Consider the following 27,513-nt stretch of genomic DNA (forward strand, 5'->3'; position numbering starts at 1 on the left):
TAATGTGGTCCCAAGTATCACTTAATATCATCAGTAAAATGTCCATATTCTGTTTTCTTGTTATTGACAGAAAAAGCAAATTCTGCCCCCAAAAGAAAATTACCCAATTTGACATAGCTTATACTCAGTCATTCAAAAGGGACACATGCTAGCCCCTGGTTAGGAATTTCATAACAGCCTCCAAGGAAGAGAAGAACAGCTTAATGCATTTATTCTGTGATGCTCAGATCTAAATTTTTGCATTACCAAAGGTTTAGTCACAGATAAATTATGGTTTGTGTATGTGTGAGAAAGAGAGAAATTAATATCCTCCATTTGTTATATTTAAGGTTTTAGAAATAAAATTGTTGAAAGGAACCCCATACTCTGGGATGGCCTGACTCCGAGCTTGCCCCATGCTGTGTGAGGCTCACTGCTTGGTGGATTTGTCACAGACCCTCTCTGGCTGACGGGGATCAGGAGCTGTGATGGTGGAGCCACGACGGGAGCAGAAAGATGGGTGAGGGAGCTTCTAGTTGAAGTTTTGATCTTTTAACTCCATGCCCAGTTCCGTAATTGTGCTTTCAAATGTAATTCTAGCTGCCAATTTACACTTTACCAGGGCTAAAACTTACTTTTAGTTTCATTTCCATGGAAAATGTGCACTTTGCTCTTGATTGACAGATATATTTTGACAGTTAATACAGGTTTACCCAGTCAAGGCTTGTTTTAGTTGAAGGTGAAAATGGAAGAGGGAAAAAAAATTACTTGGGACAGATCTTAGTATTTCTCTTTTTATTGCATTCGTTGTCTAACAACAATAATAATACTCATTGGCAAGAAATTTATTTACACTAACGAATTAAATGGAATCACAGGTATTTTTAGATGGGTCAGAAAACAAAGGGCCACTGTGATGTTTTGCTTTGAGTGCCTCTGAAAACCAAAGAGTAAGAAATGTTGTTTGAAACAGAACAATCTAGAGAAGTACGTACTAACCAAGCACACGAGAACAATGCAGACGAGGCACTGCTGTCTCTTCCATGCAAATGACCAGACACCAGAAGGTACAAATTAAAATTTTCAGATAACATGCTGTCCATACTCACTGGACTTAAAATGGTTTCCAAACAACTCTTTTCCTTTAGTGACACATAAAGAGAGATGAAAATAAATCAACTTCTCAACAATGGAATAGAATTCATTCTCTCTTTTTTCTCTTTTTAGCTGGCCAGTTTTGTTAGTGATCTGTAGCAGGTGTACCAGTGGTTTAATTGCAACACCATTAAAAAGTACAAAAGCAGTCATGATGACCATAAATAAATATTAAGGAAAACATATACAGACATATTTAAGGGTTTTCACTAAGCACTAATTAAATCTGATGTTGTTGGGAGGTGTTACCTACCTGGAGTGCCTCTTAATTCCCACTTTTTAAGGTAATTTGATTATTTTTGGCCAATTGTCCTTTCACAGATGAAAGATTAAATTCTTGACAGAAAACCTGGGTGTGTGAATCGGGTAGCTGAAGGAGACAGAAGTGTACACCTTCCAACAACATACTCATGCTCACATCCGTTTGGATGTATTTGGTGATGACCTAACCAGTCATCACTCCACAAAAGAAGTAAAGAAATGGTCACGTGATGGCAACACTGCCATCAGAGAGCCAGTCGTTGGTGGCTTAAGCATCACAGCGACCAAATACATCATTTTAGAATGTGCGCAAATGCACAAGAACACACAGTGCCATTTTTATTCAAGGGAACTGCAGTCTGCAGTTGAAAACACCCAAAGCTGCATAAACTCTGAGCTTCCACTCAGCAATGTGCAATCTTGACATCAATGCATTAACCAAACATGTGAGGAAATGTCATCTTACTAAAATACCAAGAATTTAGTAAATCAATTTTACCAAAATATATAAACAAGTAGAAGGATAAGTGCATTTAGTAGAAATACATTAAAAAAAAATTCTTAAAATCTCATGAGCCATTCAAGGTACACACACACACAAAGTGGCAATAAGGCTATGATACTGCTCGGAGTCCTATCTGACGTTACCAAGTCCCATGTACAATACGTATTTTTAATGCCATGTGATTGCGGTGTGTGTATGTACGGCGGGAGATGCAGTCACACGTATGCAGTTCTGTACATCTACACAAACGGCATGCATATACTTGGGAAGTTGCCTCTTGTTCTCTTACTCCTTACCTATTCATTCTTGAGTCCCTAGTGATGCGGAGGTTGGGGCTGGAGTGGGGCCAAGGCTTGGGGATCATCAGGTTTCTTTCCTTCCCTACTTTGTAGGTCTGGGAGCAGGTCCCATGCCACACTTGGTCCACACACTCACATATGTGAGTCTTCAAGTTACCACCATTCTCCAGCACATCCACACAGACACCAGCCACTAGCACGTAAGGACCCTCTTGTTCCATAAGGTAGAACCTGATGTTGGCGTTTTCTAGGGGACATTGTTTCTGTAGGCTTGCTTCTTTGCCCTTCAGCTTCTTGGTAGGGCCTGTTCTTTGCTGCTGCTTTAAGTACTACTTGTGTACTGTCTGGTGTTACTTTTTCCCCAAATGTTTTGGGCTGAGACTAAATTTCCTGAGACTTCAAACGCCTAAGACAAATATAAATAAGATCTGCCCGTGTACACAGGCTGCTCTCCAGGAGTGAATCACTGAAGCGCGTATGCATTTCTTACAACGCTGTTTCCTTTCGAGAATTTACTCCCCACCTCCGTCATCATAAGGAAGACAATTCTAATAGAAAATATAGGCATTTTATTTCTGGACTTTCTCCCTAAATACTTGGCTTCAGGACAGTGTACTTGGTAGATCCTTGATTAAAGGTAAACTGGGGAAGATAGTTTAAAAATTGGGCTTCTCTTTTCCATTTTACCTTTTCGTTTAGAAAGCACTGAGGACTTCTTGGCATTAAGCAGGTGCCGTGAACCCTACAGGCTGCTGTCCATGAGCTGAAGTGTCCCTCAGCTGCAGCTCCAGTGGGGACAGTAAATGCAGTCACTCCAGTGGAAGTTGGTACCTCTGAACTATCTCAGTGTGACGAGGGGCTGTGTCACATCCGCAGCAGAGAGACCCCATCACCGCGACACTTCCCTTTTGAAGCTGCCTGAATCCTGTGCTCAGACACGAGCCTCCTCTCCTGTGGCTTGGGCTGTGCAACGTTTAACACTTCCAAATGAGTTAGAATCACCATATAAAGGTGAATTTTCATTTCCCTTTTAAAATATAATTTTAAAGCAACTGTCTTCAGCAAAAGCCATGAAGGCTATTTAAGGTGCTAGATCCAACCACCCAGCTTGGGGCTGCAGCTCGGGCCTTGGGAGACCTGAAGATTTCGGGGTGGCGGTAACCACAGGATGAGAGGTAAGCAGCCATTTGGTTTCTCCCTTGTCCTCTTGCCCCTTTGTTCCCAACAAGGACAAAGAAGCACTAGGGGGCTGTTCCCCTTTCGGGCCCCTGAGAAGCAGAGTGTGGAGTTGGCACCTGTCACACTGCAGTCATGAACTGTTGTGGGTTAAAAATGCTTACGTGATGCTGAGGGCGGGAAATCCACGTCAGTCCCAGCTGAAGGGGAAGCACACAGAAGAGCTTTGTGGTCATGAAACTAACAGTGGACACCATCAGCGTGTTAGGATGGGTCAAGTTAGGTTTCTACCCTAACAAACACATCACGCTACAGTCAACTTCTGATGCAGGGAAAGAAAGGAGGAGAAAACTTTCCTATAAACTCTGAGATACTTGAGGGGAGATAGTCTTACCTAAAGTGATCCAAGTCCTTTCATGGACACCCTGCCCCAGACATTCAGCCCACACAATGCTCTTGGTCTACAGCTTGGCCTCACCATAATCCCAATCCCCTGTCCCCCAAAGCATTACCTGTTTCCCCAAAATGCTTGTGGCTGTTGTTAGAGTTGTACTGAGCTGTCATTTAGGGAATACAGCTTATAATAACCAGATAGTCCTTTTTTGTCCACTTCTGGTAAATTAAAAAAAACTATAAAGCCCTTAAAGTTCATGACACTGAAAACCACTAGCATTAAAATAGGAATCGTGTAAGACGCTCAGCCAGGCCTCATGCACTAGCGTCAGGAAAGGAAATAACAGGAAAACACCACGTTCACAAGGTCTGAGGTCCTTCACTTTGTTTTCATACCCTCTTCTCAGGCAGTTTACATCTTACCCTTTGTTGGACAATCAAATCAAGTGCCTTTTACAATTTCAGCAGTTTTAATTAGTAATTAAAATAACTAAGACCTAAAATTACTATAATTTAACTTAAAAAAGTCAAAGCAGCTATAATACAAACTAAATGATTTGACGAATAAGAATCTGATTTATAATATTGTCAGTTGGTCATTGATCTCAGCATTGGAAGTGTACAAACAAAGTTAAAATTAAAAATACTTCTAAGCCATTTAAGAAAATGCAATATAATAGCTCATAAATTATGTGCAGAGAGACTATAGACATTTCCAGTATATACATCCATTTTCAAATAATCCTAAAGTGTAAACTTTACAAAAGATAATCGTCCTTCTATTTCCACTCTTAAAATGCAGACAGTGAAACTTCCAGTGTGATCCAGATGACTTTTTCCCCCCAAAATAAGCAAAAATGGCAAAAATTTACAAGAGCAAGCACTGGCATAATTAGATTTTGACTAATTTAGTCTGTTAGTATTAGAAAAAGATTTGCTGAATTTTGTAGTCCATTAAGAGTCGGTCCTTGTTTCTTACGATATTAATAAACAGCAAAGCACCACACATCTCAAAATATAACAGAGTATCCAGGATGGCAGTTTATCATACCCCAGATGAAGGGAGACAGAAAAAAGTAGGTAGGGACTTTGATCCTTGTAAAACACAATGTTACTTTCTAAGGATGTTTCTAAGGATGGAATGAATGATTTCTATACCTAGTGACAAAAGAAGGGAAGCTAACTGACAGTACTTTGTCACTGTAAAGGAAACAGGCCTTAGGGAAAGAAAAGGATTATAAATTTCTAGTTTAGACAATTCCAGATTTCCAATATTTACACAAGCAAAAAGAAAAATCACAATGTTCAAAATATGAGACGGAGCTACATAGGCGGGAGCCCTTTTACACCACCTGTTACTTGTAACCATCGAAAACTGTCCCCTAAGCTCTGCATTTATAATATTTCCAGCGGGAGATAATGACAGAGACCCCCACCCCCACCCCATGGAGTAAAGGAAGTAAAATGCTTGTCCAGGGATTTGTCTGGCCTCAACTCTTATTTTAAAACTCATCTCCAGGAAAGTGGATGACCTCATTTTTACAGCCAGTGCAGCAAAGAGAACTAGATACGTGAGCATAAAAAGCAAAACAGCAGCAGCAGCAACAACCAAAAAACAAGCCATCTTCTCCCCTGCCCCAGTCGCCTGCGCTGGAATTCATTTGCTGAAATACTGAAATCCTTAATACTGGCTTTAAAATATGTATAACTGCCCGCACTGCTAGACTGTATCCTGGGTACCATCTTAAACAAACTTCAATTGTGAAGTGGAACTCTCTAAAGAATGGAAGAGAAGGGCAGGGAAACCATTTAAAACATCTCTAGAATGCAACTGACAGCTCTCCTTTACGGGAACATAGTTGCTTCTCTGGTTGAATGTTAGTCAAATCTAACTTTTCTCTAACTGGTATTTCTATTTTTCTTAAAAGTACATTTGTTAATACACTAACCGAGCCCACTGGGGAAATCTTGAGTAGAAAATCTGTGACAAATTCCTGATTGTGTCACAGTAAGGCTGAAGACCAGCCAGAATGTTCTCCGGGAGAGGAAACCTGAAAATGTTGGTTTCCTTAAAAACCAATTTCCTGTTCAATTTGTTGGGGGGAAAAAGGAACTGTGTTGTGTGTGTCAGTGTTGCTGAAATACTGAACACGCAGAAGTAGCAAAGTAAACAACAGATCCCAATATCCCATGGCTGCGTTAATGTCTAAATTTTTCTTTGTTTGGCCAAATCTGGAGGATAAATGTTACCCTCAGAACCCCAAGGTAATACCCACATTCACATTCTTAAGGCTTCTGCTTCCTTCTGGGGTTAACAAATAACTAATTCTTTTCTCTCTTCCTGATGCCCAGCAAGCAGAACAGTTTGCTTGTTTTTTTGCCATGGTAGGTAATTACGTGGCAGAGCCCCCACGTTTCCGCAGTGGGGTTGTCTCACTGTCCAGACACAGATACGAGGGGGCACTTTCCCCACACTCTGGAGGAGATTCCGCAGCCCAGATCTCATGGCAGAGTGGTGCTCTCGGCCATACAGATGTGTGCCACTGGCCAGATGCAGGCAACCAGACTGAAAATTCATGGCGCCCCACTGACACCACCAGGGTGCGTCGTGCTCCTGCTGGGCAGGCTCGTGCTGGTTTTCCAAGTGACACCACCCACCCAACACAAAAGAAGACAGACACCGCTACTTGGTGTCTCTCACAAATGGGATCGTTGGTTTGTTACGAAACCAAAGGTGGCTTGGGATTATCTCAGGAGGTTAAAAGGAAGAGAGTATTCTATTATTGCAGCAAATGCAGTTACTGAACGCACGGTTCCCTAGTCTGCCTAGAGCACGTTACCCGTCATCAGCTCCCGCATCCTCGAGGGGAGAGCGGGCAGGAGGAAGTGGCGGCGTCTCTCCGGGGGCCTTACTGCTCACCAGCCCCCTCTGTCAGCTTTTCTGTCTTCTTAGACTTCCTCTGCATTTGCTCCTGTTCCTTCCGCCTCAGCTTTTCTCTTTGTTTCTCCATCTTCTCTTGAGCCTTCCGAGCCTTCTCTAGAGACACTTTCATTTCCTTGAGTTTTTTTTTGACTACAGCTCGGTCCTGGGACGAAGCCATGCCAAGAGCCTAAGAAGGAAACACAGAGACAAACTGAATTTTAAAACCAGTGACCTCTCTGCTCACGATGAGGCTGCGATCACAGTATGTTCAAACTCAAGAAAGTTGTTTAAAAACAATCGAAGAGGTAGAGACTGAGCAAGAGGTGATTTCATTTGTCAAAAATCTACAAACACACCGTGGGGCTGAGCTTTATCTGTTCTTTTGTTCTTTGAAGTCCCTAGCACAGTACAACCTACACCTCATTAAGTAAATGCCTTCTGAACTGGTAATTAACGCATAAATGAATGAAAAAAGGGCACAATTCTGCTTCTTCAGCCTTGGGCTGTAGACATTTACAGGCAAAAGTATTGCTAAACTCAATATTTTCAAAAGATCGGAGCAGGCACTTGCTGGCACAGAGGGCGCTGAGAAGGGCGGGAAGAATCGAAATGGCTTCCTTTCTGCCAGTGTGTGCATTACACTGAAGACCGAAAAAGTCTTTGGGACCGGAATGCCATGACTGGTCATTCTCTCCCTGTGGGAAGACCTATAAAGGAAGCTTGGTTATAATGAAGAGGTTGCTCGATGAGCTGAGAATTCAGAATAAGGGGAGTTGGCTATGTACTTTAAATGTTTCATGACCTTCAGAATCAACAGCGGGATGCATCCATCTCCCCAACAGGGACAGCCCTGTCAATCGGGCCTTCATATTCACAGGCTATTGATTGAGCTCTAACCTTTTCAAGACTGTCAGGAGACACTCATCTGCCCGTCAGCCCAGCAGGGGGCTGAGGTTGGGGGTGGTGAGTTGGCTGGAAGCTCCTTTTGCCCTTTTTCCATGGGGGTAGGTGCCAATTCAGTCTCTAATAGAGATGGACTGGACAGGTGAAAATGAGAGTGTGATGGCGGGGGACAGAAGACATGGCCTGGACATGGTGGGGGAGGAAAGTTCTCGGGAGAACACGGTCCCAGTTTTGCAGCGCTATGCAGGGAAAGATGAGGGTGGAGGAGAAACGAGTCAAAAAGGGAAGATTCATGGATCTGGCTTTTAACTGGAATGTGATGAGAGAGTCCACATTGGCCATCATTAACACTCACACTGCATAGGGAGTAAGCAGAGGTAATACATGGGCCGAGTGTTGCTAGCTCTCCTACTCAGCAGCCACTGTCTGATTTAGAACTCCTGACGACTTTCTAAAACTTCATTTACTACTCAGAAATAATTCAGTGTCCTTTCTGCTGACCGTGGATGAGAATTAACCTGGTAGATACGCAGAATGCTCTTATCTAATGGAAACATTTTAGGTGCTACGAGTAACACAAGTTATACTTGGTAACCTAACACAAACATAATTCTTTACCTTTAGTTTATTTCCATCCAACTGCAGGAGTTGCTCTCCAGTGATGTTTTGGGCACTGAATTCAGAGACATACTGCTCCAGATTTAGGCTCATTAGCCAGTGAGAAACCTGCTGCACACTCCATTCATGAACGGCCCGATTCAGACACTGACTGTGTTTGGGAGACTGTCCATCGTCAAGGATCTGAGGTAGGAACGTTACGCAGGGTTGTTAAAGGACCAGGATGCTGTAGCTCAGTGGCATGTGATCCTATCAAAAGCCATTTCTTGCCTACCAAAGCCACATTTATTTTTAAAACCACTGAATAAGCTAATGGTTCTAGATGTGTGTGTTAACACACACACACGTAGTTATTACCTCTGCATTTTTTAGGTACTTGGAAAATTTAAAATTCCCCCAAATAAAGCAGCATTATTAATGTAGGAAGTTTAAGACTGAAAAACACACTCTAATGTTGCAAGTTTTCACATTAAAACACTTTGGAAAGATTATCAGGTGCAGAAAACAAATACTTCTTTAATCTCTATAATGCATCACTCTGCCTTGATCCTCCCATAAGACATCAGAGATATGTAAATACAAAATACATTTGAAAATATTGAGATAGATCTTTTACTTAGAAGAGGAGAGTATTATGTCCTCAAGCATTCTTAGGGAAATTTCCCAGCCATTATTTCATTTGAGCAGCAAGCAAACCTGTGAGGAAGGCAGGGCAGATAATTTCCATAATGACTTTTAATAAATGAGGAAAGTGAGGCTCAGAAAGTCTACAGAATTGTCCAAGATCACGAGGTTAGTAAGTGGAAGCGCTCAGCACTTAGTGGTCTGTTCCAAATCTCAGGCCCTGTCCACTGTGAATAGTGCAGAGGGCAGCGTGGTTCCTAGAACCATTCAGCTGAGAGGAGATGAGGGCGATGATAAATCCGGGAGGAGAGACAGGAGTCACCTCTGACCATGCAGGGAGCAGGGAAGAGGGGCTGGGGAAGGCGGAGATGAAGGCAATGGAGATGAAACGCGATGGGCTGTGTCAGGGTAATGGTGATGGGAGATGTGCAGAGGACTCAGAGGTGGAATTCGGAGATGCTCTGGACTCAGGAATGTCTTTTCAATGAGAGACAGACATGAACTATTTAATACAAGGAAACCCTCCACAATAGAGGAAATTTTCCTGTATTGTCTGATTTTAAATCATTGGCCAAGAAAGAACAGAAGCTTCAGACGATACCATGGAAGCCACCACACAGCCCACTGAGCGCTCACCTCGTCATCTATCATATCCAGGCTCTGAGTGAGAGAGCAACAAAGGAACCAAAAAGAGAAGTGTTACAGAAACAGCACATACACATCTCAGCAAAGAGTTTCAGTACAATTACAATCATGCCAAGCCTGAAGAATTGGGCAGAAACGTTTAAGAGGGAAAAAAGTTTATAAAGCAAAAATCATGTTAGAAAGAAGTAACTAAGAATGAATATTTACGGTGAAAGTATCTTTACTTGCACTGCTTCTCCCCCAGCCCCAGTCCTGTTCCCAATACTGGTATTTTTCCCTTCTGCTCATCTCTTGGGGCACTAAGTTGATCACTAATGTATTTTCCTGCCTCTTCCGTCCACATTTATCTCCTGAGAATTCGTCTCAGTGCTCATCCGATCCTAGCTTCTAAACAAGTGGCTCTTCCTCGTTTTCCTTCCTCTCCCCTCACCACTGCAGTGATTCTCATTTGGGGCTGAAAATCAGAATCTTGGGCAGGGATGGAGGGAGGTTCAGGAGAAAGGGAAGGGAGTTCTGCAAACTCCCACGTGACTTCCGGGCCTCCCATCCCGACCCCGCTGTTTAGAGTCATCCCATTTAAATCAAAGAAAGGCTAAGGAGGTCCCCGGACAGCTTAAAGAGGCCCAGAAACAGTACTTCGCTCTCATGTTGAGACAGAGAGGGAGCGAAATCACAAAGATTTCGTATCAAAAATCAAACCACAGTCCCTATGATGTACATGCAAAGTCTACCTAAAACCGTTTTCCTGGAGATAGTTCACGGGTAGAACGTACGAGCCAAGGAGGCAGCTCTGTCCTAAGTGCCTGCGCGTACCTCATCTGACGAGAGCACCAAGGACTGGGAGAGCCCGGGTGCTTTGGGTTCTGCTCCCAGGCCGCTCAGGTCTGCTGAACTGGTACTGCTGGGACTGAAGTCATCGTTGAAGGTAAAGTTCTGAAAAAAATAAATAAAGCTTGGTGTTAAATGAGCAGTGAGTGAACCAGAGGTAGGTATGTTTGCAAGCTCTAAAAAGGTTCTTTTTAAGTAATCTTAGAAGAAATTCATGTTTGGTTTGGTGATGACCTTCAACCAGGCAGTGGTTGAGAACACTGCGCCTTTTGTGCTTGGTAGGGAATTCTGGGCGCTTTCTCCATCAGATGAAAGGATAGGTGTATTAGAGAAATGATTCTTCAGTCTCTCTTCAAGGGTACAGCATTCATTATCCTCTGCCACTGCTCAGAGGAGTAATAGTAATAAGCCTATCTCCCTTGACCCTAATGGTGATGAGTAACAGTGTAAGTAAAAGTACAAGATGGTGTGGTGAGCCTGAGTTATTAGGAACAGATGGCAATCCGTATTAGAAAGGTAGCTTGAGCACCCCCTGGGAAGGATCGCTTGCTGTTGGCCGTGATAAACACTGTGAGAAACGGCAGATCCTCTCCTGGATGTAACCTTCAAGACGATGAGTTCTGGGGAGGTCACAGGCTAACAGTACCCTAGGAGCTACACGCTACGCTACAGCACGCCAGCGGAGTGCCAAAGAGGCTGCAGCGTGAACAGACACACTTTCCAAATAATCACCTGGGGGTAGGGGGTCTGCAAGTGAAACCTCCCCAGAACTTCATTCAAATGTTCAGTGGGTGTGAAAGTCAAATAAATTCCCAATGACTACATAGCTGCTTCTGTGAAAACATTTTAAACCAAACCTGGAGTCTCTCCAGTGCAGGATAGTGGTAGAATGATTTAAACAACATTTAGATTTCTCAGATCCTAGACTGAAACCGATTCAAGACCAAAGTGGCCTACTGCTGCCAAAACTTCTGCTAATTATTCTAGAAGGACTGGCTTCCCAGGAACTCAAAGCACTTAACCAACACCATCTTGTTTCCTATTCCACTTCCTTAGGAATTGGACTGTTAGTTTTCTGTTAGGTCCCCTTGCATTGGGTTTAGTCGGTTGTCAAGAATAAATACCATGCCAGAGGCTAGAGAATTCAGTCCCAAACTCCAAGGTTTGCTACAACTTCAGAAAGGAGACTAAATCAGAGCACACGGAGCTAAGCTAGTAAAACATTCCAGCAGGAGAGCACTTAACACAGAACATTACCATTTGATACTGTCAATGGAGATATGACCCCAAACTCTGTCAAAACCTTATGAGCTGTGGACCTCAAGAAAAGAATTAAATCAAGTAACATTCATTAGCCGTTTCTGTGAGAAAGAAAAGTGAACACAGATAAAAGGAGACCAAACAACATGTTAGCCGCCATATACGTTTCAATAAAATGTTAGGTTAAGGTTTGCAGCGTCATGCTGGAAATAACCATCATGCATTTAAAAACAAATCAGCATATAATTCCTAATTCTGCTAAAGTTAAAGAACTTTGGTGATAGAATTATAACAGTTTTTCAACACAGAAGTTTGATTTAAAAGAAGAAATAAGTGAGGGTGCTATGTCAGCATCGGTTTGTCTGACAGAGTTTCATTTAGATATATTGAACACATATTCAGCCCCAAATTTATTTGTTTTCCAGTAAATCTTGAAGAGCACAGCAAAAATAGGTTTATAATATAATTTAAAGTGGAATACTTGGTAAACAGATCTATCATACTGTTCCATGATTCAAATGCATCTTTCCCAGCATGGCTTAACTGTCAAACTGAGATTAAATAGCAGTATGTGAAAAGACGAGGATATCAAAGATTAACGTACAATCTAGAATGGAACAGTATTAAAGAAGGTGATGGTTAAATGAGGCTTGCTTTCTCCCCCACACAAGAAATACCATGCATTGTTTATTGCAGTGTTATCACATTGGTTTCTCGGATCCAGAGTACACACACAAGTTGAGAATGCTTTCCAAAGACTGAAGAGGAGGAAGGGTTGGGGGCTTTCTTGTTTGCTTTTTTAATCCATGTGTTTTCTACCTTGGACCCCTTTTTATCTGAAATTAGAGTTTCAGGAGAAGGCTGAAGGGGACTTGTAGTCGAAGGCAGGTTCTTGAAGGAATAGGATCCTTTCCGGCTTTCGTTAAACCATGAGAAAGGCAGGCCAGTTGAGCGAGTGGAGGCCTGAGCGGTGGTGGCTGGCTTCGGTTTCCAGTGGTCCAGCCTGCCTCTGAAGAGCCTGGATCATGAAAGGAATGGGTGTGTCAGACAAAGAAAGAAAAGAGGTAAAACTCAGTGAACTGAATTCTGAAGGGACTCTGAATATATTTCGAAGTAACAGTTTGAGAAACTATTCTACACAGCAGATAAGAACAAAAATTCTGCACTTTTTGACTAGAACACTAATCTTAATGGTTATCTTTTTTGGATCTAAGTGGATTCTATAACAATGGTCAACATTTTGATATCGCTATTGCTGTGGTGAATTTTGTGAAATGTGCCTAATAAATGTATGTGGATAAATTAAAATCAGGGAGGGGCACAGTCATCGAGGCACTGCTGTTAAGTACCACAGCATTGCCTGTATTTTGGCCACCTAACAGTGCCTCACCACTAGTGACATGAGTTCATAATCAGCGTTCTTTCCTGGTCTCCTCTGAACACAGGTTCCCAAGAGTCTGAGACTTCAGAAAGTGATATATTTAAATAATATGAAAGTTTCTGGGCTCACGATACTTTCAGCAGAACACACACCTTACTGGTTTTTCATCATAATCTTAATGCCTGATTAGAGGAGGAGCACCAGACCTGAGGTTCTAACACCCTACTTGGGGGTCCAGGGTTTTTCACCTCCTGCGTACAAAGCCTTGGACCTTCCCTCAGCCTCTATTTTCCTATCTATAAAAGGTGGATATTTTCTGTATCTTATACATGGTTGTTAAGAATTAAATGAGATGTGTGTGAAATTACTTTGAAGACAGTAAAAATATAAAGGTCTATGCTTATTGTTTAACATTTAAAGGATTCAAAGGCATTTGAGAAACAGGTTGAAAACAGATTGTTTTCCATAATGCAGATACCTTCATAGAGCTGAGGCAGGAATGTGAAGTAGTTTCTGTGCATTTTGGAAGAAGTCACCCTCAATATGTACGAGTGATATTTGAAGCGATGCCTATTGTTTGTTAGCTCTTGATGTCATGACAACAAAGAGATTCCCTTTCAAGTGCCTCAGCACCATGGCTGGACATTTACGTCCCACATATACACTGAGTGTCAACTTTCTCCCATCTCATTTCACATTATTTTGGAACATTATACATTTCAAACTTATGTAAATAATACAACTCCTAACAATTCCTGTTCCTTTCCAACAATTACTGTGAGATTCAAATGGGACAATTAATGTAAAAACTATCTTGTAAACTCTAAAGCAATATACAAAGGATTATGAGAATGATAACTAAAGAGAATGGAGAAGTCAGCACAGTTTTGGTAGAATACTGAGATCACAGGTTGGGTGAGTAAAACTATGTCACACTAAACATACCAGAATATCTGATGGTTTTAATAGTGTATCTCTTAAAAAAAAAAAAAAGAGGTCTGAAAGGATAAAAGAGACCAACCAGAGATGTGTCAACCTTCAATTTCATCCTAAAGTTTAAACTAAAAAAACAAAAAACAAAAAACAAAAAATAACTTGTATCCTTAAATCCACTTACTTACTGTCAAAAAATGGGGGTATAATAACTAAACTTAAGAAAGCATGCTAGCAAAGGCAGGCTGGCCTTCTGTAAGAAGCACTTTATTCCTGGGTCATGGATCAGTATAGTGGTCCCCAAACAAGTCTGATACAGATCAGCTGGGGCAGCTGTTCTAATGTGGAGTCTGGGGCACCCAGACACACCGAATTAGAATTTGGGGGAGAGGGAAGAGATGATCCGGAAACTATATTTTAAAATACATGTCTGAGCTTACTCTTAAAGTTTTTAATATCTATATTTATTAATATTACCTGAATGCAAATCTGAAATTGCTAGAGCAGAAACAGGTTATTATATACAGAAAATTATTGCACTGATTTCCCCATATCTTAATTCCCTCTTTCTAGGGTGACACGAGAACCAGTTGTCATCCCACACTTGGTCTACATTATAGGGGAGGAATCTGAAAAATATGACTATGAATGGTTTTATAGGAGAACAACGGCTGTCCCCCTCTCTGAGACAGGGAGAGAAAACTTATCTCTTTAATGTGAACAAATTCAAATGGGGAAGAATCTTGGGTTTTTACCGTTTGGAAAGTAATATATGTCAGAGGGAGATACAACTACGTCTCCAGCTTTACAGCCCCAGAACGTCTCCATGGTGTTGGGTCTCAACCCCTCTCCCCATCCCCACTCCTTGAAAATGTAATCACGCACCTCTGGGGAGGTAAATCTCTCTGCAGGTACATCTACCGCTGTTTTATTTTCTGTGAAGGTACTGTTGAAGATGTCCTATTTTAAGAACCAATCTTTTTGCTTTATCTTATTTTGCTCTAATTTCTTTTTAAAATAAATTGTATTGTATCATATATATTTTTGTGTATAAACAAGTAATATTTGGAACAAAGAGGAATACGTATAGATAAAAAAGAATGAACAAATGAATACATGCTAATTTACAGACCAACTAAATAATGAGTTAGAAATAAGAGTATTTGTTTTTCATGGAATCATATAGACCAACACTAGCCAATAGAAATATAATATGAACCATATATATAAATTAAACTTTTCTACTAGCCACATGAAAAAAGGTAATATTAATTTTAATAATTTAACCCAAAATATTCAAAATATTTATTTCAACACATAATCAGTATTATAAAATTATTAATAAGATATTTCATATTCTCTTTTTTCCATACTAAGTCTCTGAAACTGAGCATGCATTTTCTCCTACAACGCATCTCGTGTAGACAAGCCACATTTTAAGTGCTCAACACTATGTCTGACTAGAGGCTAGGGTAGCATACTGGATGGTGCAAGTAGAGGTGGGTGGGGGGAGTTACAGACTATGGAGTTTTAATCCACCTCACTTATTTTTTGGTAGGAAACCAAGGCCCAAGGAATTCAGAGACTTACCTATGGCAAAGTCAGAATGGATACTGGATTCCAGCTCAGTGTTTTCTCCACTGTTCACGCTTTTAAGGTGAACGCAGATTCACTTCCACAGAGGAGTGCCATCTCCTGTCCCCGCATTCTTCCCACCTGCCACCACCTAGCCTCGTTCTGAGACACACATATCTGCTCACAGGGCTTTCCAGTCCGTGACTGAGCTGGGAGCTCCTCCTGCAGGGCTCCAAAGCAGACACTCCCCTGGCACCAGTGGCTCTTGCTCTAGAATTTAGGAGACCATTCTATCCTGCTCTTTGGTGCGTGCTTTAAGGGACGAACAAGCTCCGACAACTAAGTGTTTCCTGCTTTTTTAATCTGCTATGTTACCCATTTAAACACTGAGCACACATTTGAAAAGGACAGAACCAAACCGTATTTCTTTGCAGGGTTTATTTCTTCTTCTTCTGATTTTACCCTCGTTTATTTGTCTCATGCCGGTCACATATTTATGTCTCCACAAGGAGTATAATAAACTCTTTACTCTTTGGGAAGGAAAAAGCTAAAACCAAGACCAACTTTAGCAAATGTCTGGCCTCTTTAAAGTCTAACAGCTTCAGGTTATTACTGATTGAGTGACCGCATCAGATTTTTACAACTGGATGAGGAGCCTAAGAGGTGAGATAACTGACTCTGTGAATCACTCCCTCCCTTTTCTGAGGAAACCTCACAGGGTGATGAGTTTGTTCCCAGTCCTTCTCCACAACAGCAGTGGGACCCTGCAGCAGCTGCTGCGCACCACCCGCCTGCACTCGGGCTTTGGGAGACCAGCTCCACTGCGTTAAGCTCCTACTGGGCAGTAACTGTGTTCCTGGAATATGTTTCATGAGGTTCTGGGCCCATTATCAGTCTACATAGGAGAACAGAGACCATCATTCGATTTGATTAGTGTTAACCAATTACTGCAATAGCTCAAAAAATTATTTTTTTGAAACAGAAAAAGTCCTCCTCCTTTCCTGCTGACTGTTTCAATTACATTCATTCCTTTTGGTCCTGTCAACATTCTACTGTAATTACAAATAATTATAAAATTATGATTCTAATTGAAAACTATTTTGCCACATTTCACACTGGAAACTGCTTGTGACTACTGAAGGAGAGAGTCTGCAGAGTTAACGGGTTGAAATACAGCTGGCTGGGCTGGCAGGAGAAAAACCTGGCTGGCTGATGGTTCAAAAGCTGCCATGAGCTGTGGTTAACGTGCTGACGACAGCCCACCCTCGGCTGTCTGTGATTTTGCCAAGAGTGAGGTGAGGGCTTACCAACGCAATCAAGGTTTGCCTGATTTTCAACTCGAATTTATCTAAGGACGTGATGACTCTGGCTACGAGGACGAGGACGAGGACGAAGCTCAGTAAGACCTCCTCCTCTGCCCTCCGCGGGGTGCCTGTGCTTACTTCCCTCGTAGGGGGAGCACAGTGTGACTTCAGAAGCATCCAAGTTTCTCTCCCACTGTGCATTTGGGCACCTCTCTCTCCCTTAAACGGTTTCACTACTTGTCGTTTTCCTCCCCTGAGTATATTTGAGAGTTTTCTATTCTTAATTTTAAGGCACAAAGCAGACAGGTTTATATTTCTCACTTCAAAACCGTGCAAAGTTAAAAATCACTTTTGAATTGCATTATGGCCTTATTTTTCCTGAGATCCCTGTCCTCAAATATAAACAGCACCTTTCTCCATTGTACAGCACAAAGGAAACCCGTGCGAACAAAAAATAATTAACTTTGGAATTCTCTCTTTTCATCCCCCACCTTTCTCCCCGTTCTCCTGTTACCCTAGGGAGAGGGCAGAATTTCTTACTGAGGTGTATGCCAGAAAAGAGGAAAATAAAAAGGAAACATCTGGGCACAACCTATAAAATGGATAAATGGTCCCCAAATAATTTTACATTCTTTTATTCTTAGCATTTTATCTGTTTCTTCCTTAGTCTTTGCTCTTGGAATGAGTCCCAAATTCATAAAGACATGTAAATAAACATCACTAGGCGCTTAAGTAACTGGAGGTGTTAGAAATGTGCAGTGTTAGAAAGACATCTGGACAGCGGCACAAGCCCCAGCTAATTGACATTAATGTCTGCTGCATAGTCCTGGGCTAATCAATTAAATTCTGTGAAAGTGAAGTTCTTCATGACTAAAGTATGGTATTATAATCTGCCCTCCCAATCTTACTGTAAGGATTAAATAAAATGACAAATATAAAACTCCTCTGTAACTTGCAAATAGTAATAGTAATAATAATAATAATAATAATAATAATAATAATAATAATAATAATAATAAATAGCAAATTGTTATCTTCATTACTATTTTTGAATGCCTCCTATGTGCCAGGTGCCATTTTAAATGCTTTATATGAAAACTCATTTAATCCTCACACTAATGTTATGAGGTAGCTACTCTTATTATCCTCATTTCACATATCATATGAGAAAACAAAGGCACAGAGGTCCAAGATTTGTCCAAGATTTTAAAGACAGTAACTTGAAGAGGACTGACTGAAACCCAGGCAGTCAGACTTCAGAGAGAGCTCTATGCATTGCTGTCTCCCTATACAAACCTAAGTTTAAAATTATGTAATCTCAGAATAAAACTGGGGAAGCTTGACAACGTGTTATCCAGAGCTCACTTCTCTGCAGGAAAGTCTTTACTGAACAGTAAGCATATTGATGGCGCCTGCAAAAGTCCATTTAATAGCTGAGTCTAGTGAGAGACGGTGGTCTTCCTTACACGCATTTGGGCAGAACAGCCTTGAAAGTCAACAAGGTACTTAAATGCAAAATTACCCTTCCAAACTTAACAGAAAGAGAAGAAACAAGTATTGTGGGTAGCCAGGCAAACAAGCTGAAATACACCTAACTGACATATCACATATATTTAAGCTGTATTTAGATAAACATCTATTGAAACTGTTGATGTGACCATAATTCTAAGTTAAGCCAATGGATATACCTGAGGCCAGGTGTAGGCTGTAACTGGAGTAAGACAAATATGAATCGTGTGATTTTTCTTTCATGTCACCTCTAGGTGTATCACTCAGCATGAAGATACTGACCACTGATTTTGACTAACAATGGAAGGGGGCCGAAAGTTTAGATACAGGGATATATCAATGTTCTCAGTCACCCACCCATACCTGCTACCTGGAGAAAACCTATTGACTTCTTTCTCTTTTTCCTTCCATTTCTTTCCCTTGTTGGAATTCCTTCGCAAAGGTGCCCTATAATGACAGCACACAGTCAGAAAGGGGCATTTGACATTTTCTCCTTTAATCTTTCTCTTACAGAGAGTTTGCTTTTTACTTCATGAAGTGCTTACCCCAGATCCACAAACTTCCGCTTAATTTTTCCTCCTCGCACCACCAATGAACTGGATGCCCTTAGTAACCTGGGACCTTTGGCAACATCTAGGATATACACATATGTGAAAAAAAACAAACAAACAATTATTATCATTTCTGAAAAACCATGAGTGAAAAGTCAGTGCATGTCTGAATCTAAGGGGTTTGCCTCAATTCCTAATTGTAAGAGAAAATAATGGATACCTTTTTTTAAGATACAGGATACACGAGTATGTAGAGGAACATTCAGTTAAGCCAGGAGAGGTTTGTTAGACAGAAGCCCAATACTTGTCACAGAGTTTTAGCTTTAAATATATTAGAATGAAAAAACAAAAGCAAGAATAAACACTATCAAATCATCCCTTACATTCAAAACAGGGACCAAAGGACTTTCCTTTTGTTCCTTCTCTAGTTTCAACTGTTTGCTCCAAACGTCTGGGCTCTGTCCTCCATGCCTCTCTTGCCTCTGGGTTATAGTGCTGTCCGACAGGAGCCCAGCCCACTTTCCCCATGTGTCCCAAGTCCAGTAAAGAATGTCACCCCTGAGAATCTGGAAGATTTAGGAAGAAAGTGAGACTCAAAGCTTTCCCTTCTGGGCTGCCCCTTGCTAATGGCCTGTGGCCAGTCCTGGGATAGAGGAGGCGGAACATGGGGGAGACTTCTTAAGCAGTTCGGCTATAAAACATTTATATCTTTGAAAGGTCTTTCTCAGAAGTTGGGTTGGAGCACTACTTGGCTGGTCTCCCGTGATGTGGAAGACGCCAAAACCTCCTCAGCGTTCGGAGCTGAATGATCTTTGCCTCTCTGAATTACGCTGGCACTCTAAAGCACAGCAGCTGCTGGGAGATGGGGACACTTGAAATGATGCCAAAAACCCATCAGAGGAGAGGCTTTGCCAGTGGAATTCAATGTCAATTGCAGGAACTAGATTCTACCAGTGGCAGTTATTCCATCCGGGACAAGGTAGACAAATCCTAAGGCTCTACTTGGAACTATTTAGCAAAGAATGCTATTTGGTGTTGTGTTTCAGCATATCCAGTTATCTGAGATCATTAACTTTGCTGTCTCTGGTGTCTTAACATTGATGCATATTTGTGTATGAAACTGCTCTTTCCTAATTGTATGTTGGTGTTCGTCAGTCTGTCTCTATCTTTTAAAAACTAAAAAAATAAAATTCCAGCAACTTACTGGCATGGAGTATAGAAAACAGTTCTCCCAAGAAAGTGTTCAATTACCCTTGCAGGTTAATTTTGCTTATGCTTTTTGTCTGTTTCAGGGGAAATTTCTAAACAGATACAACTTACACATGATGTGCACATAGTTCTCATTTAGGAGTCTATGTTCAAAACTCTGAGGAAGCACAGGATATTGAAAAACTCAAGATTTTTAGCAATAGTTTTAGTTAATGATATTCAGATCACAATAAACAATTCCTTGAAATGTACATAATGAAATAGAAGAGTCAGAAATGTCCACGTCAAAATCCATTTCTAGCCTCAAATATTTATTTATTATGGCTATCTGCATCATTACTCTTTGGTTAACTGAATTAAATAGCTAAAGATGTGACACATTCACATAAAAAATCTACAGACATGGCACAAGCTCCTTATAAGATAATTTTGCTAATGGACGTTAAAAAAAAAAGGCAGATTTCAATTTTTCTTAACAAAGAAAAGAAAGTACCAGATTTTTCCAAATCAATTCTAGAGCAACTCTTAATGGCTAAGACTATGCAAAGTTAAAAGGAGAGTGCCTTATTATTTTCGGAAATAAGGTGGCTGGGAGATGTTTTAACGAGGGGTGGGAGGACCAGATGAGACAATGTACATGAGGACACTCTGTAACCTATTAGTGTGGCGCTTATTTGGACATCTTGGGACTAAAAGCCTGTTTCTGCCCATCAGAGCCTGCTGCTAGGCAACCTCACATCATTATCTCGACACATTTGCCAAAGTGTGTTCCAAGGAACACTTAAATGAATGCTTTCAAAAGGCCAAAGAGACAAGATTAAGTAATAATGCACTTCCCCACTTTAAATCAATCAAATCCATCTTTAATGCACATCAGAACTTCTAGTCCACATAAAAACCAACATTAGTTTCGTATGATTTCAGGAAAAGAAAAAGAAATGTGACATTTTTTGGGTTTTGTTAGTTATTTAGCTGTATATAAAATCTCCATCAGGCTTTTTGAAATCTCTCCAATACTACCTCCACAAGCAATTAGAAGTCCAAGTTCTCAAGGCAGGTGCCTCAGCTTTAAGCTCTGGCAACGGTGGTTGTCATTTTCAAAGGTAATAATTGATCTCCTGATAGCTAAATACTAAGGCCTTTTCTGGGACTGCATTCTTCTTAGTCTCACTGCAATAAGACCCTTGACTACCTCTTCTTTTATTACGGGGACTCCCAAATCTCCCTCTCAGCCCAGACATCTCTCCTGAGCTCAAGACTTCCTCTACCAAAAATAAGTTAATCATCTTTCCTTCATAATGTTTCTAATTTCCTATTTTCTATTAATGACCAGACCATGCTTCCTGAGGCTAGAAACCCTGTGATCAGCTTTGACTCCTCACTCTCTCCCCCTGTATCTGGTCAACTTATGTTTCAGCGGTTCTCGTAGCATTCTTTCCTGCATTGTCTCTTGCTCCTCAGAGGTTATCACCTCACCGTGTTTCCTAACTCATCTTTCCTGTACCTAGTGTCTTCTCCTTTTTACTCCTCTGCTCAAACACCTTGTGGTTCCCCAGCTATATTGTGAGGTATCTAAGGTATTTAAATTCTAGAGCTATAGACTTAACCTACCTGCTCAATTTTCCATGCAACCACTCTACCCTGAATAAACAAATGGCCTCTGGCAGGCTGGGGCAGCCCCGTTCCTTACGTTCCATCTTAGGTCTGCCTGTCCCTACCAACACCACCTCCCTGCCTTACCTATCCTTTTTGTTTTTTCAGTCCTTCAAGGGTTACTCTAATTGCACATTCTTCATCAAGTCTTATTTACCAATCTCAGCTAGAGGTAAACTTGCCTTCCTCTCAGCAATGATAAAATTTACTATTTTTTATATATAAGGGCCTAATGCAACATATTAATAGTAAATAATCTTGTAAAGATTTCTACTTGCCAGGACATTAATTCAACAAAAATTTCTGAAGGCATGTTCTGTGTCATGCAATGTGCTAATGGCTAAATATAAACTTATAATAAAGACCAAACCACAAGGAGAAAACGGATAGTGCTTAATTTACTTTACTTGACATTGTCTGAACAAAGGCCCATTGCTATGTACGTCTAGGGACCAAAACTTTAGTATTAGGCTACTCAAATAGTAGACATGATGCGAATTATCTTCATGCTTTCTCCTGCCATATAACCTGTTTTACAAACCTCTGGGAATAATCTTTTACTTTGTCTAGTTTTAACTGGAATGGGGTCAGATGTTTATCATTTAGCCATGCATTATTTCTATCTTGGTTTCTAGTGAGGTCCTACAAGTATGATAGCAAAATGACTACGTGTGAATGCAGTACTGACACAATTTAGAAAACACCCAACTTCAATTAGGTGTTCAATAAAACCAGAGCATTAGCCTCAGGATAGCAATCAGCTTAATTATTAATTATTTTTGAATAATTAATTATTCAATTATTTGTAACTTAATTATTACCTTTTGAAGTAACTTGCTAGACCAAAAGTAATGGTATATTAATTTTAAAAAAATCTAGATAAATGGCAACCAATGACTGAGACATTTTCAGGGTTTATCCAGCAATGTTGAGTGGAAGGATATATATGTCTAGACCACAAGTCAGCAACCTTTTTCTGTAAAAGGCCAGAGAGTAAATATTTTAGGTTGTGGGCTACTCTCTCCATCACAGCTGCTCAGCTCTGCTACAGTGGTATGAAAGCAGACTGTACAGAACTGTATGAGTGTGCCTGCATTCCGTTAAGATTTTCTTTATAAAACAGGTAGAGGCCAGATTTGGTTTGATGACCTCTGTTCTAAAAGACCTGCACTGATTATCTACAGAGACATACTTATTAATTCGTCCAAGAAACCTATTAAGTATCAATCACATGCCATATTCTTTGCTTGAGACCATAAATACAAAGATGAATAAGATACATGAGAACACTCTGGCTCACACTTGACAACCATATTAATTATTATCATACACAAAGTGACAGAAGCAGAAATAATGGTGTGAAAATTACTCAAGAGAATAATTCACTTTGCCTAGGAATGTGAAGGATGTATGTACAAAGGGTCCACTAAGGAAGGTGAGATTTAAGCTGTACTTTGAAAGACCAGAATTTCCTGGAGTGGAGTATGAGGCAAGAAGCTAAACGTGAAGTCTAGTTTGTACTTGTGAGTACTGCTAACCCCCATTCTAGTTCCTTCATTGATGAACCAATGAGTTGTAAGGACCACACACATATAAACAGGTACACATAGAGGTAAATCAGGTCAACCATCCTTAACGTCTGCCGAGTCCAGGTCTCAAATTGTGGATTAGTATCACATAGCAAGGAAATTAAGGATTTTACAGAATGTTAGTCTCAAGTTGGATTTTGAGGACCATGAAGCTAGATCCCACTCTGTTAACCTATGTTGTATCAGTTTCTGCAACGTCATTACAATGGAAGCATGGAATTTCTCTAACGTTTTAATAATACTGAAGTCCATTTCTTGCGAATGACAGGAGAAGATGTGGTAACGGCAGTGCTGCAATGTGATAGGCAATTCATCAGTCAGCTCAGTCTACTGAGCATATTCATATACACATCCACTTCACTCCCATTCTATGTTCACTGAGCGATTTTCTGACATAGGAAGCTACCGACCAGGAAAACGAATGATGCTGGTTTTTATGTCATTTTTCCTCCCAAACTAAGTCAGAAAATTAGTATTCTGGTTTAGAAATTAGTGTTTTCTAAGTTCAAACAGCATGAATTGGTCACTCTGAACTTGACTGAATCTGAGTGTACTGGGTTCCTGGACTTAGAAAACTAAGGACTTTGATTCCCAGGACACTAGCTGGTAGCAGGCTACTGCCTGAGAGTCAGTTGTCTGACCATTCTTTTTGATATCTTTCAAGGTGCAACAAAGCCTGAGAGCAGAAGGCAAGAATATATAAAGCCTTCCCAGTTATTGGTGGTGGTGGTTGTGGGGTGTCAGGCACAGTCCATCACCAAACAAACAAGCAAAAAATCAAAGAGAGAGACACAGTCTGTAGCCTGCAAACTCCCTGAGGGAAAGGATAGAATCTTACCATTGCTTACTCAGCTGTTAGCATAATGCCTGACACAGAGTAGGTGCTGCTCAATAACTATTTGTTGAATAAGTACATGAGTGAATGGATCAATGTTAATGAACATGGAAGGCATAGAAAGTGCTTCAAGCCTGGAAACTTTTATTAAGGGAAGGATGTGAGGCACTGCTTGCACCTGGTCGTAGTTAACACCTAGCAATGGTTATCATACTAGTAACTGACTATAAAGTTATCACTTCTATAAAAGCTCTATTAAGTGTCCCTTTCTAGTTACCTAGGAGCATGGTCAACCCAGGAAAATTAAAAATGGGTAAGCTCAAGTATTTGGTCTCTGGAGAAGAAATTACCCACCCCTTATTTCTTGGTTCTGCTTACTACAGATATTTTTTAATAGATTAGGCAGATTTTAATAGGTTAGGCAGAATAGATTATTTCTCTATGCCTGGTGCCTTTCTAAGTGGAAGCTATACAATATATTTCATATATCTGTGATTATTGGGTTACTGGATTATTCAGGTTTTCTTAGGCCAATTTGAGTACTTTTATTGTGGTAAGAAATCCTCTATTTCCTCTAGATTTTCAAATCTGCATAGAGTTTGCATGCTATCTTAAAATTTCTTTTAAAATCTCTATCTCCTTTCTTATTTCTAATGCTATGGGTATTTTGTTTCTGTGGTTTTTTTTAAACCTGTTCTTCCAGGAGGCTACTCACATGTATACACTTTCACTGCATTTTTTTGTGGGGGTGTTAAGAACAGGCCTTTTCATTTCAATAAAAATTCATTAAACTCAGCTTCTATCTTCATTATCCTCTCTTTTCTATTTTCTGATTTTGGTTGTTCTTTTCCTATTATTTTGAATATTTACCTATTTATTTTCAGTATTTATTTTTAACAATAAAAGTACTTAAAGCCATACATTTTCCTCTGAGTACAATATACTGACTGCCAGTTCAACTTTTGGAAATTTATTCCACGGAAATAAAAGCACCAGCATACAATAATGTAAAGCACCAGAATGCTTGTTATAGCTTTTTTCATAGTGGTAAGGGAACAAGCAAATAAACAACACCACCCCCAGGGTACAGCCTAGATGTCCATCAATACTGCAATGGTTGACTCAGGTATATTATAGGCTCACTATAGAAGATTATCTTGTCATTTAAATTTGCGTGTATTGCTCTAGAGGGATGCTCATAAAATGTATAAAACAAAACTGCAGAGTAAAGTCATCTGTAGAATTCACTTTTGGAAAAAAAGAAAAAGAAGTACATAAAACAAAACAGACACCAGAAAGTATTTTTGTTCATATATATATACATACACTTGTGTGTGTGTGTGTGTGTGTGTGTGTGTGTGTGTGTGTGTGTAGTGTGTATTTCAGATGTGAAAAATAATATAACCAAATCTACTTGGTTATTTTCAAGGAATGAGTCAGACGTGGTGAAGAAGAGAATGAACCTGTTTTTTTATACATCTCGGCATCAGTTAACTTGGTCAAACAAGAATTTATTATTTCTATAAATTAAACCATACAATTAAAAAGATGATAGTCTATTGACACCACTTTGAAATTCTGGTGTTAATTCTAGGAGCCTATTTTAAAATTTATTGACTAATCTCCCTGTATTATCTTTACCATAGCTTTTCTATCACATTCTTTGCAATATAAATCATTACTGTGAAAATTTCTTCTAAGTACAAGCCAATTGATAGGTTAAGACCTACATTGCTTTCATCTTCATGTATATATTTTTTCTATATGATTATGTTGATGCTTATTGAAACTATGGGGTGCTATTATACAAAATCTCTAGAAGGCCTCCTGAAGAATTTCCTTCAATAGTAAACTTGTTGAGAGCTGAAGAAGTGAAAATACTAATCAGGTAGAAAAAGATTTAAAAAAAAATAAATAAATGGGATAAGGATGTTTGCGTCTCTCATAATATAAAAGGAATGCAATATCAATTAACAGCTGTGAAAAGACGCAGGCCCTTGATCATGAGGGAAAAAGCTGTTTTTTTTTTTTTAATTACACAAATTGAGGTGTTTGTGAAGTTACACAAAAGCAAAAACAACAACAAAATTAACTGTACCTTTTTCTTGTAGTATTTTCTTGGTGGTAGCTTGACGGTGGCGAGGAGATTCTTCCATATCATGATCAGATTTTGAAGGTGAGGAGAGTGAAGTGTCTCCCCCAGTAGAGGAGGAAGGGTCCCTTTCTGAGTGCAGCAGTCCTTCTTGAAATTCAGCTATGAGGTCAGGTGAGAAGGGCACACTGCCAGCCGCTGGAGTGAGGGATGGAGCACTAGAACCTGATTCTGGAGTTCGCAAACCCTTGGGCAGAAGTGATTTGGTAACATGCATGTGGTTACAGAAACTGTCTGAAGGCTGTTGGTATAAGAGATTATAAAGGAGGTTATGCCACTGAGCATCAGTCCCATATAATACTTACTTTGAAATCAGATTGACCTTTTTTTAGTCACCAACTTTTGTTGGTTTACAGTTGAGATCGCATAGTTCACAACATTTCAACATATTACTATTGCAGCTAACATAGACACCTAAGACATTTAGAAACAATTACTTGTACATTCATTATTTTCCACCAGGTAAAATCAACAGCTGAATATCAAAAGCACCATCATGAAAAATGACAATATGGATAATGCTCTTGGTTAGTTCATTGAATGAGTACAGAAAGAATTTGAATTACAATAATACATCGAGCTGAGTAAGAACTTGCGAGACGAAGAAGTGAACTGTTCCACCTGTTTCCAACTAGAGCACAGAATCTGATTGCAGGAAAATCATTATCTTCAGTAAGCTGTAGGAACAAGCAGATAGCCCAACCTCGCAAGTCAGAATATGGTCAGGGGTGCTCACCTTTCGCTCCAGACTGTCCTCCCCATCTGTTGAACTGACACTATCATAGAGTCTTGTCCTAGAGGGCCTCTGGCGTCTGTTCTTCACGGAGAGCTGGGCTCGGGTTTTCAATGCCTTTGAATCCAGGCGCTCTGTCTCTGGAACTGCTTCATTAAAGTCTAAGAAAAAAATATTGCAAAATAATCAGTGAGAGTCTGAAACCTTTGGAGAGTATGGAGAGAGGCCACAAAAATGGATAATAAAATCTCAAGATTATCGCTAACGCCAGGTAAATAACAGGTGACAACCATGGCAGCCTGTCTGGTATCCCACTGGTAACAAAAAAAATCAGTGAGATTTAGGAGAAATGTACAAAGCCTAAGGAAAGAAATCAACACTAAAGATGACCAAGGCAACAACAAAAATCTAACATCCAAAGAGCATAAAACCTTCCTACAACACAATTATAAAAAGCACTCATTTGTATTTATTTACTTATTTACATGAATGCATGTTGGAATGGTGGATGGACAAAGAT

General features: G+C 40.2%; 1 protein-coding gene across 8 annotated transcripts in view; it reads right to left on the reverse strand.

Moving 5' to 3' along the window:
* Positions 1-754: 754 nt before the first annotated feature.
* The window catches only part of PPP1R9A (protein phosphatase 1 regulatory subunit 9A), a 260,990-nt gene continuing 234,231 nt past the window's right edge, over positions 755-27,513 (reverse strand). For 5 of the 8 annotated variants that reach the window (XM_064487561.1, XM_064487560.1, XM_031454925.2 and 2 more), the window contains 9 exons: positions 26,997-27,154; positions 26,207-26,501; positions 18,817-18,904; positions 18,635-18,718; positions 12,389-12,587; positions 10,295-10,414; positions 9,473-9,496; positions 8,213-8,395; positions 755-6,878 (listed from right to left, as the gene is read on the reverse strand). In XM_064487561.1, the coding sequence (XP_064343631.1) occupies positions 6,678-6,878; positions 8,213-8,395; positions 9,473-9,496; positions 10,295-10,414; positions 12,389-12,587; positions 18,635-18,718; positions 18,817-18,904; positions 26,207-26,501; positions 26,997-27,154 (1,352 nt within the window). In that variant the 3' untranslated portion in view covers positions 755-6,677. The remainder of the gene's footprint in view (positions 6,879-8,212; positions 8,396-9,472; positions 9,497-10,294; positions 10,415-12,388; positions 12,588-18,634; positions 18,719-18,816; positions 18,905-26,206; positions 26,502-26,996; positions 27,155-27,513) is intronic. The other 3 variants (XM_010979655.3, XM_010979656.3, XM_010979657.3) reach the window with 3 other exon arrangements.

Source organism: Camelus dromedarius, chromosome 7, assembly GCF_036321535.1.
Source record: "Camelus dromedarius isolate mCamDro1 chromosome 7, mCamDro1.pat, whole genome shotgun sequence".
NCBI classification, from domain to species: Eukaryota; Metazoa; Chordata; class Mammalia; order Artiodactyla; family Camelidae; genus Camelus; species Camelus dromedarius.